Source organism: Notolepis coatsorum (genome assembly GCF_963971535.1).
Source record: "Notolepis coatsorum genome assembly, chromosome: 4".
NCBI lineage: Eukaryota > Metazoa > Chordata > Actinopteri > Aulopiformes > Paralepididae > Notolepis > Notolepis coatsorum.
In genome coordinates this window covers 178675515-178693600 of record NC_140168.1, presented here as the reverse complement: position 1 = coordinate 178693600, position 18086 = coordinate 178675515, and the positions used below count along the sequence as shown (strand labels likewise).

Below are 18086 nucleotides of genomic sequence, written 5' to 3'. Positions count from 1 at the left end.
TTGAAAAACGAGGTCCCATTGAATTCCTTGGCTCAAGCCAAATTCACCGCACTCAATGGCGTAATTTTCCTGTGAAAAACACTTAAAATGCTACTCCTCCTACATATTTTCACCAATCTGCATGTACAAAGGTATGCCTATGCTTGGCGCCCACATCCCTGCTTACAGGTATATTTTTATATTATATTGGATGCTGCTATTGTCGAGGAACCACAACAAAGTGAATTTCACTCTTTACTGAATGGGAATTTGAATCCGAGTAATAACATAAGCATTGGGAGAACGAGAGCAATTCTACACAAATTAATATGATGGTTTAATTCCAATCACTTTATTGTCCCAGATGGGAGACTTGACTTGCAGTCAAGGGCTCAAGACGGGAAACAACACAAGTACAAAAGATGATGCTCGGACATAAAGGAATACAGAACACAACAACACAACAAAGCAATGTCTAAGATGCTGGATTACATGTGCAAATTGAGCAGGGTTAATCCACAGGGAGCGGGCTTTAAATGCTGGATTACATGTGCAAATTGAGCAGGGTTACTGCACAAGGAACAAAGGAGTTTTTACTCCTAAGGTTAGACCACCAAAACCTGCACGGACTACAACGTATGACGTATAGCATGCCAGTTAGGGTACCTTGTGTGTGTATACTGCACCTTGTGTTTACGGTTTACTTTTACTCATAGTATACATTGAGATTCTAATTCTTTATTGCCTATATTTATTGTCACGTATAATATAACCGATAGGGCATACAGCCCTATGTGTTGCCTGTCGATTGCTTTCCAAAGATGTGTAGGTTGATCTGCGACAAAATCCGTTCAGCGGTTCTCAAGTTACATGCCGATATGTGAGGCGTGCGTCAAAGTACACGGCAGACTCGTCGACCATTGGCCTGTCCTCATGCTGGCTTCTAGTCACTTTGAAGGATTTGCGTAGTATTTTCATAGAAGATAAAACCCTTAAGACAATTATATAGGTCTAAGTTCACTTGGGACCTTACGCCAAGAGAGTTAATATGAAAGAACAGTCTATTCTTACTTCTGAACTGATATTATGCTGTGTGTCAACATTTTAGTTAGCTGGACTAGATAGGTATACAGATGGAGTCTCGCGCACGGGGAACGAATCTAGGAGGCCAGAAGTTGTGTTGAACTTTAGGCGCCAGAAAAGAGATGGTGATCACAAATGGTCATATTAAAGAGAGGATCTGGGCTCTTCAGTGTTCAGCTTGGAGGAGAGAGGATCTGGGCTCTTCAGCTTGGAGGAGAGAGGATCTGGGCTCTTCAGTGTTCAGCTTGGAGGAGAGAGGATCTGGGCTCTTCAGCTTGGAGGAGAGAGGATCTGGGTTCTTCAGTGTTCAGCTTGGAGGAGAGAGGATCTGGGCTCTTCAGCTTAGAGGAGAGAGGATCTGGGCTCTTCAGCTTGGAGGAGAGAGGATCTGGGCTCTTCAGCTTGGAAGAGAGAGGATCTGGGCTCTTCAGCTTGGAGGAGAGAGGATCTTACACCAGTGAATGCTCTTAGGCGAACTTGATCAACAAGTATCGCAATAGCATTAACATGCTTCAATCCTCCAGCCCTAGATACCACCCAGAGCCAAACTACAGTAAGAGTTCTGCCTTTGAAAACACTGGGAACTGGGTTTACAACATTTCCTGACACGCAAGTTCAATAAGTTAATGTTGTAAGGAAGCAAAGTCCAGCTAGTAAGCAGATTACAGCTAATACTTGTTTAGGGACAAACAGTTACTGGAAACAAACAACTGAATCACCAGAGGCCACGAAAAGGTTCAAGAACATTCGATGAAAGGAGCGGCTGGGTGGTGCAGCGGACATTGCGCTCGTCACCAACGCAAGAGACACCGGGTTCGAATCCGGCTGTCGGCGTTGCCTCCGGCTTGGGCCGGCCGTCATACTAACTCAATTGGCAGAGTTAGCAGGTGGGATGTCGAAGGGTGGTAGTCTGGTCGTTGTGAACAGCGCCTCCTACAGGTCGGTTGGGGCGCCTGCACAGCAAAGTCAGGAAAATGGCGGGGGCAGTGTGAGCCTCCTACACGTTACTCCTCGCCAAATGAGTCCGCGCTAGCAGGTGAAAAGATGTGACAGGCTGCCTCCACATATATCGGAGGGGACATGTGATGCAAGGCTTCTATCCTCCCTACAACCGGCCAGTGGGGGGCATATGCAAGCAACGATCAGGACAGGGGGGGTAGAATTGGCACGAGAGGTAAATTGGGATGGGGAGAAAAATCACAGAAAAAGGAGAAAAAAAAAGTAGATACAAAAAAAAAGAACATTCGATGAAAGGGCGGCCGGGTAGCACAGCAGACTAAGCATCCGTCTACCACCGCAGAGACACTGATATCAAATCCGGCTGTCAGCGGTGCCTCCGGCTTGGCCGGTCGTCATACTGGCACAATAGACCTATCTCAAACCCTGCAAGAAAAGAGGGCAGGGTTTGAGATAGGTCCATTGGCAGTGTCAGCGGGAGGGAAGCCGGTGGGTGGTAATCTGGCCGTTGTAAACAGCGACTCCTACAGGTCGGTCAGGGCGCCTGCACAGTGAGGGAGGGAAATGGTGATGGTAGTGTGACCTCCCACGCGTTACACTTCACCAATGAGAGTCCTCGCTGCCAGGTGAAAAGAGGCTGCTGGCTGTCTCCTATGTATTGGAGGAAGCATGTGATAGACTTCAGGGCTCCCTAGACCGACCAGTGGGGGGGCACATGTACGCAATGACCAGGAAGGGGAGGGGGGAATTGGCATGAGCGACTAAATTGGGATGAGAGGAAAAATACAGAAAATAGAAAAAAAAAAAAACATTTGATGAAGTGTGTCTAGATGCACATTAACCTGTTAACCTCTTAACACATTGAGTGCCACGCCCCTTCCGGGAAGTGACCACTTCCGTGCCGTCCATTAACCCCATGTAAACGTAGTTGTACTTTGTAGACCTAAACCTATATTTTATAGTATAGCTATGGGTCTAATAACGCTGTCGAGTCTCATTGAGCTGCTTCTGGTCAACGTGCAAAAAACTGATTATTTTTTCATCCGTACATTTCCGTTTTATACTGTTTTGAATATGAACATAGTCCGGCCGCTTCTGAGCAATTCCAGGAAAAAGACACGAAAACAGCGTTTTTGTGTAATTCAATAAACACGGCGTAATTTTTCGCCTGATTATCGGTTCTTCCTGAATTCAACGCTAGATCATCACTATTATCCTTTGTCGTGCACGCATGCAATGTGGCTTAGACCGGCGCAACCCCCCCCCCCCCCCCCCTCCTGCAACCCAACGGCATACAGCCAAACAGCTATAACACAGATAGCTTCAATCGCAGTAGAAATAAATATCAGATCAACGCAAGCTTTCATATATAGTGTCCTTACCTGGTCTCTGAAGTAATGCAAGAAAAATAATCCAATAATCTCATCGCCATTCCAGTTATATAATCATACTGGCCAATCACGTCTCGCCATACCGAGATATACCTCTATCTCCAGTACCTACTGTACTTCATTAACGAAAACAATGCACCCTTGCACTTGACCAGGCCCCGCCCCAGTGTCCCCTATAAGACACCGGACATGGTCATACTCGCCCTCCTCTTTTTTTCGTTTCAATCATCTAGGTCGCGCCCAGGTAGGGTCTGCGCCACTAGGCATGACAATGCTGGCATTAGTGATACTGCTCGTTGTCCCGTGAGACAACCGAGTTGTGTATTGGCGCAAGGGGCAGGATATCTGGGTAAACGTTGTCGTTTTCCCGGTTATCCTGGAGTGTGCGGCTAATGCTATGCTACGATGCTGGGTTACTGTTCTTTTTTATTCCCCCCTGAGGGCTGTCTTTTTAAAAAAGGTCTTCCCTCCTCTTAACCATTCATGCTGACGGTCAATCGGTGTCTACTGCTGGGAGTTTTGACGGGGCTTGTTTACCTTTTTCATGGGTGAATGGGCTGAGGCCTAGGGCTGGTGTGCTTTTTGTGAATTTATGAATAGTGTGCAGGACTGGTGTTTCTCTGGTCTGCATCCCCTTAACATTGTGTGTATGGGCTAGCCCATTCTGCAGTGTGTTGGTGGAGTTTTAGTTCATTTATTCATTAACCCCTTCATGGGTGCACACCACAGTGGAGGTTTCTGGTTGCAACCACCACTGGTGCTCCGTGCTTGTGAAGCAGGTGCCATCAGTCCTTTGCCTCTGGCATGTTGGAACAGTGCCCCGCCCGGCCGACGCCATGAGGTGAGTCGGCCCGGCAGGTGGCTGGTGGGCTATTAAGCCTATATCGCCACGGTATAGAATTAGCAGCGATTAGTAACATTGTTCGAATCGCTGTTTTTTCTGTAAAAAATGGTGTCGGGTGGCCTTGAAGGCCAGCCGACGTTGAAACATGGCGCAAGGTTTTGACGTTATTAGCTTTGACCTAGCCGCAAGCTATAACCACAGGGAGGGCTAGGATGCTGTCACCGCTTGTTTACAGACATCTTGGTTGGATTAGTCTTGGACTTTGGTCTTTCCGCTGGAGCGCGGGCGGTATTTGACCTAGGCCCCACACCGCCTCACACCGCGCAGCCAGAGGTGAGAGCACGGCCTCGCCAGCGGCTGTGGCGAGGCCCTCAACCAGCGGCCATGTTTCCCCCGCCTGAGGTACCCTGGGCACAACGTCAACAGGTGACCGCAAGGCCGACAGCCTTGGCGGTCGAGGGATCGGCTACATTAGATGAGCACACCCTAAAAATTTTTCGCCGTCTAGCTGTGTGCAGCTCGCTCTCCGGTCACTCCCCCCCCCCCCCCCCCCCAACACCAGCGGGATAAGGGCTCTGATTTGTTTCCTTTGGCTGCGGGCCGCGTGTCTTCAATGAAGCGCAAGCGGCCCCACGTTTCGCTTCTCATGGGGACAGGGGCTGACACCCAGTTGATGGCTGAGACTGGGTCTGTCCGTGAGAATGTTGTGCTGTCAACCGGCTCCCACGCCACACGTTCTGCGTCTGTGTTTGGTTGAGCCTGGTGTTAAGTCTGTCAACTACAAAGGTTGTCAGCAGGGGGGCTCGAGACCTCTTGAGGCAAACAGTGCGGGTTCCCCCGACCTCGCCTTCGCCAGGCCGGGTATCACGTTAGTGCCTCCCACTCCCGGAAGACCGGCAGTGGTCTGGCAGGCACGTGTAATTTGGGTGGTAGTAATATCACTGCAGGGCTACGGTGTGTAGGAACCCACCCTATCGGGCAGTGTGGGGGCCTCACACCTTGCATGTCCAGCTGCAGAATAACTCCTCAGCGGTCCATGCTGGAGGGGTGTTCAGTGGGGGAGCTTTTGTCACCTGGTATGATGTCAGCTTCTCCCGTATCAAACCGGCCCTTTCTGTCGGGGTCCCCCCTTGGGTGCGATTGCTTCGTGGGTAGTGTCAGGGACCGATGTCCTGACTCCACGGAACGCTCTGCTCGCACGGTTAGCGGGTCCAGGGTTGGCTACGCACAGCGGGCGGGACCGGGCCGGCTATCTACAGTTCCTAGCGGACCAGCGCCAAATGGCGGCGGGTGCGTTTTGGGAGTATCATCACATATGGCTACAGCAGTACCATATGTCGAGGTGGATGGAGAGAACGCTGAGGCGGGGACTTGTGTTTACACAACCCCACCCGTTTTCAGGTTTGGTACAGACCCTATTGTCAGGGTCACCAGCAGTGACAGCTCTGGCCAACGAGATCTAATCTCTGGGCGAAGCAAGCCATCGTCGTGGTCCCAAAGGAGGACACGATGCGTGGCGTTTCCTCCCGGTATTCTCTGGTGCCCGAGAATTCGGGAGGGGGGGTGTCAGACCCATGTTGGACCTGTCCCATGGAAGGTTCAGCATTTTGGACCGTCTCGCACCTGTTGAACGCTGTCAGGTGGGGGCCTGGTTCTCCTCCATAGACCTGTAGGATGCGTATTCCCATCCCCGATCTTCCATCCTAGGGCTTACCTACGCTTCCTTTGCAGGGTTTAGCGTATGAGTACCAGAGGCTGCCGGGAGGTTCCGTCCTAGGACGGTTACGGCGCTGTCCGTGATGCGCCTGCTCGGTATGATGGCATCTGCTCATTCCATGGTCCCTCTTGGCCTCCTCTTCACCTCATGAGGAGGATACAGAGGTGGTTTTCCAGTATGGCAAGTGGAAGCGGCTAAGGTTCCCATGTCAGTACTGGGGGCCTCGCTGCCCGGTCTGCGCTACATTCAATGTGTTGGAATTGAAGGCAGTCCTTCTGGTCCTCAAACGGTGTTTTGATCAGGACGGACAACACGACGTCAGCGTCGTATATCGACAGACAGGAAGGAGTACACTCCCCCCGTCTGCACCGGGCGGCGGTCGGCTGGCTATGGGCGTTTCTCCATCTGCGCAGCCTGAGGGCGCTCCACATCCCCGGCAGGGTGAATGTGGGTGCAGGTGTGATGTCACGGGGCGGTCCTCACCCTGACGAGTGGGGATTACGTCCGAACATAGTCGGGCAGGTCTGGGACCGATTCCGTGGCCGTCCGGGATTCTGTACGCTTCCCCCCCCCTTACACCTGATAGCTCAGCTGTCGGGAGCGCGGGACTTGGTCCTGGTCGTGCGGGGCCGGGGCTCAGCTGTTTGGTCCCCGGCCCTGATTCAGCTCTGTGTGGCCCCGCCGTGGCCTGTTCCGTGGTCACCGCGGGCCCTCTCTCAGGCACGCGGAACTCTGTTCTGCCTTCCTGTTCTGGGGCAGCCTCTAGGCTTGGCTGCTGTCAGTGTGAATTGGGGGGGATGCGTCTTGGCTATTCTGTGGTTAACGCTATCCAACACGCGCGCGCTCCGTCCTCTACCATGGCTTACGCGGGTAGGTGGCGTATTTTCCAAGAGTGGTGTAGAGTGTGGGGCTTGGACCCGGTGTCCTGCCCCCTGGAGGCTGTCCTTTCCTTCCTTCAGTCTATTTTGGGTAGACTGTCGGCTTCGACGGTGAGGGTATATGCCGCAGCTATATCCTCTTGTCATGTGGGGTTTGAGGGCGTTACGTTGTTCAGCCACCCTCTTGTGAAGCGTTTCCTGCTTGGCGCTCGGCATCTTAAGCCGGTGGAACGCTCTCTGTCTCCGAGTTGGGACCTCCAACTGGTCCTCGGCCGGTTGTCTGAGGCCCTGTTTGAGCCTCTTGAGCAGGCGTCTTTGGAATAGCTGTCTTCAAGACTGCATTCCTGCCGGCCATCACCTCCGCTAAGCGCGTGGGTGAGCTGTGTGCTCTCTCGGTGAGGCCTGAGTGCTTGTCTATTCGATAGCGGTGCGACTCTGAGGCCTAATCCAGTCTTCGTGCCAAAAAATATCCAGAGCTCTTTTCGCTCCAGGGATATTGTGGTTCAGGCGTTTCATCCGCCTCGTCACGCTGGTGAGTTAGAGGCGAGCCTTCACCTGTCGTGTCCCGTCCGGGCTTTGGGGGTTTACCTCAGTCGGACTCAGGACTTCAGGGCTACCGATCAGCTCTTTGTTTGTTACGGTGGCTCTCGCGCTGGTAAGGCACTGTCCAAACAGCACCTGTCACATTGGTTGTGCGAGGGCATTGCCCTTTGCTACACGTTGGCTGGACTGGCCCCCCGCCATAGAATACGTAACTGGGCGCGTTTCTATTGGTGGCCGACTTCGTGAGTTCTTTACAGGCCCCATGTGTGGTTCTCTGTTGTTGTCAAGTTGGTGTTGCGGTGCATGGGAACTCGAGAGTTCTGCTACTCTCACGCTGCCTTTGGTCACGTGGCTCAATGTTACATAAACGTGTCAATTTATTGCTCACGTGGGAAGTCTCTCTGGGGGTTCCCCGTCCCCTCCTTTATGGAGCAGGTTGACGGGGTACTGTTTAGGGATTTCCCTGACTCCTCGCCTGTAATGGTATTTTTTTATTTTTATTTTTTTATCTTTCTTCCCCTCCTTTTTCCCGATTTTTTCTCCCATCCCACCCTTCCTGGTTGTTGCATACTTTCCCCTACTGTTGGTCCGGGAGACCGAAGACTGTCACATGCTTTCCTCCGACGCATGTGCAGCCTGGGGCAGGCCAACCTGGCCGCGCAGGTTCTCACCGGGGAGAGTGTAGCGTGTGGGAGGCCACACTATCTCTCCTCAGATCCAACCCTCGCTGAGCAGGCGCCCCGACCGAACTGTAGGGGTCGCTGTCCACAACGCCCAGGACCCACCCTTCAGCTTCCCACCCCCTGATACAGCCAATTGTATCAGTGTGAGAGGACAGCCAAGCTGATAGCAACGCCGGGAGCTGGATTCGAACAGGCGAATCCTAGTGTCTCCTGGTGTTGGTGACGAACGTAATCTCCGTGCGCCACCTGCCCCCCCCCCTGTAATGGTCTGTTGAGTCATGGGTTTCGGTGGAGGACATCTGTGCTGCGGCCTCCTGGTCCTCCCCGGGTCCCTTCGTTAGGTTTTACCTTATGGACATGACTGGGGGTTCTGTCTCCCAGGCGGTTCCGAGGTCTGGGACCTCCTCTGCGTCCCGCCCTTCGGTGGGTTAGCAGGGGTGTGTGGGTGTGTGCCACAGGGTGATGTGTCACACGTGGTCCCGCCTGTGCTGTGTGTTTTTAAGAGTCTCTAGTTCCCTCCTTTTCGCACTTTGGTAGAGTTGACTGCCGCCCCCTCTTCACTAGGAAGGGCGGGTGGACGGGACTCCCCTCCCCCCTGGTGGTAGGGCTTGCGGGTCCTCAGGGGGTACATTTGTCGGGCCACGCGTCTGCTCTGCCCCATATCTCGGTATGGCGAAGAGCGAGACGCGATTGGCCAGTACGATTATATAACGAAAGGTTATGACTATAACCTAGTTATATGAGTATTGGCTGAGCGTCTCGCTCTTAGCGCGACCTGAGGTCCCTTGGTTGGGTTTTCTATGATGGAAACTTTTTCCCGAGGAGGGCGAGTATGACCATGTCCGGTGTCTTATAGGGGACACTGGGGCGGGGCCTGGTCAAGTGCAAGGGTGCATTGTTTTCGTTAATGAAGTACAGTAGGTACTGGAGATAGAGGTATATCTCGGTATGGCGAAGAGCGAGACGCTCAGCCAGTACTCATATAACTAGGTTATAGTCATAACCTTTCATTATCCACAGCGATCCTGTCTCCGACGTTATTGGGCATTCCACTTCAACGGGCGGGCGGGGTCAGTAGTCCAAACCATCCCTAGAAGTGTATGTTTTGCCGGAGTGTTTAGGACCCGCCCCCATGCCGCAGCTTGGTAGAGAAAAGAAACCAACCCATTTCTAACGGGGTGCATTACTGGCCAAAGGCGTTAAGAGGGCAGTATAATACCGTCTGCCAGCTCAGACACACTCAGAACAGTATGCACAAGGTGCCCCGCTGAATTATGAATGGCAATAGATAATAAAAAATACCGTGACAGAAACGTAGATCTACGTTTCCGGCACTCAACGATCGGTATATATATATATATACGATATATATAGAGAAATAAAGCCCTATTTGTTGCATGTCAATTGCTGTTTCAGGCGACAAAATCCGTTCAGCGGTTCTCGAGTTACATGCCGATATGTGCGGCGTGCGCCAAAGTACAGAGTCAGATTCAGAGTCAGATTACCACCCTCGACTCCCGGGACTCTAGCTCTGTCAATCATTTGGCAATCTCGAAGATTATTGGACAGGGTTGTAGCCAATGAGTGTGGCTTTCAAATGATATCCCACGTAGGGATGTGCGAATCAGGGATCAAGGTGAAAGGTCACGAGCGAAAACCGGAAGAGAAAGAACCACAGAATGAATTGAAGTCAATGAGGAAATGGTTTACTGGAGAGCTTTTACAGTTTACCAAAATCGCTCCTAATCACTAATTTCTGAACGGATTTTTATGAAATTTGGACATGTACTACATAAGAACAGGGTGTTTTCCAGCTCATACCAACTTTTTGGGAAATACTATATTTGGATATTGCAACTACTACAGAAAAACGTGAGTAACACGTTTTTCTACAACTCAAGTTCAGACCTATGTTACTCTATTTCATTAGCACTAAAAGTTAGCACCTATTGTATCAGAAACCTCAGAATGTTATCTTTCAAAAGAGACCAGGCTTATGCATGTGCTATAAGTATAACGTATAGTATTTTGGTTTGCAAAGAAAGTATGCAGTCCTCAAATGAAAACAAAAATGCCCACTTTTTGGGGCACCTGTTAAGGAGGTTAATGTTAGTCGGCCCTTATACAGGCTGCCACGCACTTTGCCCTCGTCTGTCGGCCTAGCGCTGTATTTTTGCAGATCAACCTACACATCATTGGAAAGCTAAAATGGCTGCCGTTCGATTGACACCCTACTCAACCTATTACAACCAATGAGCGTCGGTTTCGGACAAGTAACCGTAAACATGAGTAAGCAAAACCTTTATTTCAGTTAGGGCTGGGCGATAAAACGATAACGATAACTATCGCGATAAATTATTTCCTCGAAATAAACATGAAACGTGGTCGCAAAGTTTTGATATATCGATTTTCCAAGCTTGGATATGAGCACGCACTAACAACCAATCGGTGAAGGAGATGGCCGAGAGCGAAGGAGACCCGGAAGGAGACCCAGAGGTAGGACTCACTCAACAACAAGGCTTGCTAGGCTAATTAGCTTGCACGGCGATGTTTTATATATTTACGTGCCGAGTATGTGTGTGGCGTGAATTCTGAGGCCACGTTTATAGTAGTGTGGGTATACAGTGGACGTCGTTTCAATATATTGTGGCGGAAGAGAGTATTTTAGTGTCATATTTAGCACATTGTCATGGAATACACCGCTTAGAAGCAACAGGCTGGCTAGGATAACTAGCTTGCACGGCGATGTTTTATATATTTACGTGCCGAGTATGTGTGTGGCGTGAATTCTGAGGCCACGTTTATAGTAGTGTGGGTATACAGTGGACGTCGTTGCAATGTATTGTGGCGAAAGAGAGTATTTTAGTGTCATATTTAGCACATTGTCATGGAATACACCGCTTAGAAGCAACAGGCTGGCTAGGATAACTAGCTTGCACGGCGATGTTTTATATATTTACGTGGCGAGTATGTGTGTGGCGTGAATTCTGAGGCCACGTTTATAGTAGTGTGAGTATACAGTGGACGTCGTTTCAATATATTGTGGCGGAAGAGAGTATTTTAGTGTCATATTTATTACATTGTCATGAGATATTCCGCTTGTCGGCTAACTGCTAACGTGCGCGGACTGATGACGACATCAACTCGACTCGAGACATTCGCAGCAGCATAAGAAGTTAATTAAACTTGACAGACATTATATGAAAATAATTTTATAATTTTATCGCGATAACGTTTTTGGTCATATCGCCCAGCCCTAATTTCAGTGTGTTCAAACCTCTATTACATTGGCACTCAGAGTGATTCTTCTCCTGTTCAGAATGTTACCTTTCAAAAGAGACCATACTCATGCATGTGCTATAAGTGGTTCAAGTAATACATCGCTAATTACTATGTATGCAATCGTCAGGCGTTTTATGCAAAATGTGCCCTCAGCATAAGGGGTTAATATCCTGGATACTAAGCTAAGATCTCGTGTAAAGGTACAGTTTGTAATGTCGTCAAACAGTGAGCTTGAGGCAAAAGCACCCGTCTTGGTTTGGTCTGATGTCTGGGTTGGAGTTTAGTCGTTTATTATACTGTGAGTTTCTCCAGACCTCTCTTGGCAGAGCCCGAGGTGTAGCCAGCAGTAGCAACCATAGGCGCCTACGTAATTGAGCAGACGAAGCGGGTGCTCTACCAGTATTGAACTTGGGGGAGCAAGCTTGTCTCTTTGCTCCCTCACTTTTTGATCATTGATATATCCCCCCCCCAATATATAAATATTATCTACGTAATTTCAATCAAATTAATAATACGCAATGACACTTAATAACAAGTTTTTAAGTTTCCAAAGATTGCGAACCCCCCCCCCCCCCCCCCCCCTGCCCCATTATGGTTTGATCCAGTGCCTCCCATCTCCAGCGCGTAGACCTTGGCTCACAGCGCTGCAGTCTGGCTGCAGGTAGGCTGAGTGTATCAAAGCGCACAGAGTGTGTCATAATATTGGTGGCAGGCAGGCAGGCAGGCTTTTCCAGTAAGTTGTTCAAATAAAAGGATTATGTTAGACATAAGTTACTATTGAGTGGTAGTAGAACTTCTACGGTTCTACCACGCAATACAATAAAAGTGTTTCACGGTCCCGAATTGCGATCTGGTCATACGGTTTCCTCGAATAAATAATAATAACGTTTCCCTCTGGTTGGCGTTAGCTTTAGTGCTAGCCGCTAGCTAACGTTATCTAGATATGTGGTGTGAGCTGGATGACGTTGACTTTATTTGCAAACGTTAACGCTATCTATATGGCAGACGAGCAGGGCCGGATTAACGACGGCCGCGGCCCGTGGGCCTATAGTGACGAGGGGCCTCCATTTTTTTTTTTTTTTTTTACTTTTTTTTTTTTTTTTTTTGAGATCGATGTCATGATTGTGCACTGCAGACTCAGGGAGGAGGCAGATAAGGAGAGAAAGAGACACAAGATTTACAGGTAATGGAAATATATCTTTTTTCTCTTTCTTATTAAAACTTGGCCTATTTGAAAGGAGATTGATTTAATAAAAATGAATGAGCGAAAAATCAATATACAGTGTATATACAGTATATATATATATTAATATATTATTATTATTATAGTAATTGGCTATCATACTGCAATATAAACTGAGTTTTATAGTGAAAAGAGCAGCTTTATTGGTCAAGATTGAAGTCAAGTCAAGTCAGTTTTATTTGTATAGCACATTTCCAGGCAGCGGCAGCTGACACCAAAGTGCTTCACAAGCAAGTTGATAAAAACAAATTAGTGTGAGGCAAGGTATAAGATTAAAAGAAAGAAAAAAAACATAGCAAAGCAATGAAAGCAACAAAAACAAACAGTATGGTGCAAGATATAGGATTAAAAACATAATAAAGCAATGAAAGTAATAAAAACTGGTAGGACACAGTAAAACAAAGAGGATAGAAGGGCCAGGGGTCTAGTGGTGGCTCTATATTGCAGGAAATTGCACGTACAGGTTCATTAAATTTAAAAAAAAATCTGCCATGGAGGGGGTCGTGCCGGACCCCCTCCAAACCACACCTTGCCTGTCAAAAAAAAATTAAAAAAATTAAAAAAAAATTAAAAAAAAATTAAAAAAAAAAAAAACTTGCACCCCCACTTTCAACTATAACTAGGCGGCCATGGTAGCAACCCATACCAAACACCAAAATAAAACACATAAACAAAGTGCAGTACCAAGCAGGGCTCTTTTGCCTACTATGTATTGTATTGTATGCTGTTTGATGGCATTACAGATTCTATTATTAGATTAGATTATGAATAAGCCTGTATACACAAGTAAATGGATTATTGTATTACCATGGAATCGGATCTCACACAGACCACAAAACCCAACAATAAACAGGATAAGGTGCTTCCATATTCCATAGTCCAGTAATCATATGCTGGGCTTTTCATAGGGATATTAGCATATCCCTGCAACTGTAAATGGCACTCCACTGGCTTCCTGTGTGTTTTAGGATTGATTTTAAGGTTTTACTGTTTGCTTTTAAATGTCTGAATGGCTTGGCACCGGGCTACCTCTCGGACCTGCTGGAACCTTATGTTCCTCCAAGGTCCCTCAGGTCCTCTGATAAGCTCCTCTTGGCTGTTCCCAAGTCCAGGCTGAAGCTTAGGGGGGACCGTGCTTTCGCTGTGGCAGCCCCAAAGCTCTGGAATGAGCTGCCACTGCATGTTAAGCAGGCCCCCACTCTGCAGGTGTTTAAATCACGCCTCAAAACTAATTTATTTGCTTTGGCTTTTGGTTTTTAAACAGTTTGAGAGACCTGCCTTTTTTATGTGATATATTTAGTGCTGTCAGGCAATTAAAAAAATTTATCTAATTAATTACAGGATTTGTAATTAATTAATCTAATTAATCACATTTTAATCGCATAACCATTTTATGCCTGATATTCTATAATCATATTTCAAATTTCATGTGTCCGGATGGCAGAATTCAGTATTGTATCTACAAAACCTTCTGTTTAATCATCTTCCATCTATTAATTTGCTTAGATTTTTCAGGTCTGGTCAATTTGAGCATAGTGTTATTCACAGTCAAAGATAAAAAAAAATGTAATTGATATTCTCATTTGGTTCATTACAATTTACTCAAGCCTAGTAACAGACACAGTATTTCTGACACTGGGAATACATTCCCTGAGATCCATGTCCCTAAAATCAGATACCAAGAACATGCAAATGGACCATATAAAAAAGTCTGTAATGTGTATTCTACATTCTTATGGAATGAATGAGATTTAAAAAAAAAGAATTATAAAAAAAAAGAAAAAATTGTAATTAATTTTGAGTTAATTTTCATAACGCGATAATTTGCTGTGTAATTAATTAATCTAATTAACGCAATAAACTGACAGCCCTAGATATATTGTATATGTTTTTATTGTGTGCTTTTATCTTTTTATCTTATGTTGTGGGACATGTACAGCACTTTGGTCAACTTTGTTGTTTTTAAAAGTGCTCTATAAATAAAATGGATTGGATTGGATTTACATGCTCCAACTCACGGACGGAATATTTGAGGACTCTGAATAATACTGGGATGTTAACACCCAATATTGCAGTCTTACTGACCTGTCAAGGTCCCCCAGCCCAGAGCTCTCTCCAAGGCCCTGGGAGTCTCTCTTGCTGCCAGGCTCCAGGCCTGCCTGGATGTCACTGGAGTTCTCGTACTTCAGAGCCTGGACTAGCTGGAGCAGGTACATCAGCAGGTCCTGGGGGAGAGGGTGAAGGAGGGGAGGAGAGGAGATGAGAAGAAGGAGAGGAGAGGGTGAAGGAGGTGAGGAGAGGAGATGAGAAGAAGGAGAGGAGAGGGTGAAGGAGGTGAGGAGAGGAGAGGGTGAAGGAGGAGAGAAGAGGGTGAAGGAGGGGAGGAGAGGAGAGGGTGGAGGAGGGGTGAAGGAGGGGAGGAGAGGAGAGGGTGAAGGAGGGGAGGAGAGGAGAGGGTGAAGGAGGGGAGGAAAGGATAGGGTGGAGGAGGGGAGGAGAGGAGAGGGTGAAGGAGGGGAGGAGAGGGTGGAGGGGAGGAGATGAGAGGAGAGGGTGAAGGAGGGGAGGAGAGGAGAGGGTGAAGGAGGGGAGGAGAGGAGAGGGTGAAGGAGGGGAGGAAAGGATAGGGTGGAGGAGGGGAGGAGAGGAGAGGGTGAAGGAGGGGAGGAGAGGGTGGAGGGGAGGAGATGAGAGGAGAGGGTGAAGGAGGGGAGGAGAGGAGAGGGTGAAGGAGAGGAGGAGGGTGGAGGGGAGGAGATGAGAGGAGAGGGTGAAGGAGGGGAGGAGAGGAGAGGGTGAAGGAGGGGAGGAGGGTGGAGGGGAGGAGATGAGAGGAGAGGGTGAAGGAGGGGAGATGAGAGGAGAGGGTGAAGGAGAGGAGGAGAGGAGAGGGTGAAGGAGGGGAGGAGAGGAGAGGGTGAAGGAGAGGAGGAGAGGAGAGGGTGAAGGAGGGGAGGAGGGTGGAGGGGAGGAGATGAGAGGAGAGGGTGAAGGAGGGGAGGAGAGGAGAGGGTGAAGGAGAGGAGGAGAGGAGAGGGTGAAGGAGGGGAGGAGGGTGGAGGGGAGGAGAGGAGAGGAGAGGGTGAAGGAGGGGAGATGAGAGGAGAGGGTGAAGGAGAGGAGGAGAGGGTGAAGGAAGAGAGGAGGAGAGGTGAAGGAGGGGAGGAGAGGAGAGGGTGGAGGAGGGGAGGAGAGGGTGAAGGAGGGGAGGAGAGGAGAGGGTGAAGGAGGGGAGGAAAGGATAGGGTGGAGGAGGGGAGGAGAGGGTGGAGGGGAGGAGATGAGAGGAGAGGGTGAAGGGGAGGAGATGAGAGGGTGAAGGAGGGGAGGAAAGGATAGGGTGGAGGAGGGGAGGAGAGGGTGAAGGAGGGGAGGAAAGGATAGGGTGGAGGAGGGGAGGAGAGGAGAGGGTGAAGGAGGGGAGGAGAGGGTGGAGGGGAGGAGATGAGAGGAGAGGGTGAAGGAGGGGAGGAGAGGAGAGGGTGGAGGAGGGGAGGAGGGTGGAGGGGAGGAGATGAGAGGAGAGGGTGAAGGAGGGGAGATGAGAGGAGAGGGTGAAGGAGAGGAGATGAGAGGAGAGGGTGAAGGAGAGGAGGAGAGGGTGAAGGAAGAGAGGAGGAGAGGTGAGGGTGAAGGAGGAGAGGAGAGGAGAGAAGAGGGTGAAGGAGGAGAGGAGAGGGAGATTTATGCTGATGGTACTCTAAGCATTCAAATGTGTAAATTTTCATGTAATGTAATGTTTCCAGTAGAGCTGGGCCGTTAACGGCGTTAACGTGCTGCGTTAACGCGAGACTAGTAGCGCACGATAATATAATTTGACGCCGTTAATCTTTTTCTCAACGTTGAGTCTGTATTGTCCTTAAATACTTGCCGTAGTTCACAGCTGTGGTGCCCGGAAGTGATTGCACGTATGTACCGGAGTTGTAGTCAGAATAATGTGTTAAACTAAAGTAACTTTAGTGGTCCGGTAATCATTGTTATACAGGTGAGGTTAAGAAGTCCTCAGGATATAACACAATTCGGCGATGAGGACGTCTGAATCTGCGCAATGCAAGAAAGAAGAAGTCCGTTGAGAGCTTTGTTTACATTATTAACGTTAGCTTAGAGAGTTAGCATGTTAGCTCACGTTACTCGGGCGGCACTTGGGTTATTGGAAATATTGGACCGTTTGATGACAATCTGGAGCAATATGAAATGAAAATGGGAGACCCTGATGTTAGCATGTTAGCTCACGTTACTCGGGCGGCACTTGAAAACATCTACAAGAGGAGGAAATCCACTTTACACACTAAAGGAAGGATCGACTGGACTATCGTGAGTGTTTACAACAGAAATGGCTTGGGTTATTGGAAATATTGGACCGTTTGATGACAATGTGGAGCAATATGAAATGAAAATGGGAGACCCTGATGTAAACAAGACAAACGTCTTTCTCTGGTCTGCATCTCCTTAACACTTTAACTGCCGGGAAACGCTTTACAGCGTCATTCCCGGCCATGCTCAAGTTGCCGAAGGACGCTTTACAGCGTCTTTAATATCAATATTTCAAAAATCTGTGATCGGATTCATATTTCCCCTCCGCTGGCCTGAGATCCACCAGGAGGACCCACTGAGCTCTCTGGCGGTTCAGGAGCGCCATCTGGTGGCCGATCGGCGCAATCGCCAAACAGGAAGTGCTGTGGAGGTTGTGCTGGTCGGCCATATTACTTCCGGGCACTCGGTTTGGCTGCCGGCACTCTGGCTCGTCACAATATATAGCGATCCATTGCCAATAACTCGATAAACAACATGATTTGGACGTATATAGTATTATACAAGCTGGAAATGGTTCATCAGGATAAACATCCCATAATCGAAAACGGTCTACACCACGCTGATCGTCCAACGGCGCGAGGAAGATCCGGTAAGATTCAGCGTTATTCTTGAACGTGTTCCATATAAACTGTTATGATGAACATATGACCCACACTAGATGAATGATATAACGCTGCCCACGGAATTATAAACGATCCCCCGCCCATCCGGTCATCATCAGATCATACGTAGATCATTCTAGAAGTACGTCCAATTGAAATTTTTTATATCGCCCCGATTGCCATCAAACTGTATTTCATCATCAATATAATGCATTTGGGGCTATAGATCACGTTCTGGAGAAAGCTGCAGAAAGAGATGAAAACATACTTATACATTAGACCATACTTTACTATGAATATGTGAATGAAAAAGTTTAACGTTGCTACACAATGAACAATACATATAGGACTTTGAATGGGCCCTAATAATGGCAATGTAGCAATAGAATTAAAAAAGTTATAGCCATGCAAAGAAGGGGTATTTATCCATAGACAAATAGAGCTGGCAACCCATGGTATATCATGAATTTAACCTCCGGCACACATAGTGTTAACAATTGTGTGTATTGAGCTGTACTCCGACTGTAGTAGCTGTTCAGTGTTCTCTTGGAGGTGGACCTGAGACTGTAG

The 18086-nt window shown here is 48.4% G+C and overlaps 1 protein-coding gene across 1 annotated transcript in view; it reads right to left on the bottom strand.

Annotated features, from left to right (window-relative positions):
• The window catches only part of pik3c3 (phosphatidylinositol 3-kinase, catalytic subunit type 3), a 123311-nt gene that overhangs the window by 61707 nt on the left and 43518 nt on the right, over positions 1–18086 (bottom strand). Inside the window, exon 11 of the mRNA XM_084312477.1 lies at positions 14686–14825. Coding sequence (XP_084168603.1) covers positions 14686–14825 — 140 coding nt within the window. The remainder of the gene's footprint in view (positions 1–14685; positions 14826–18086) is intronic.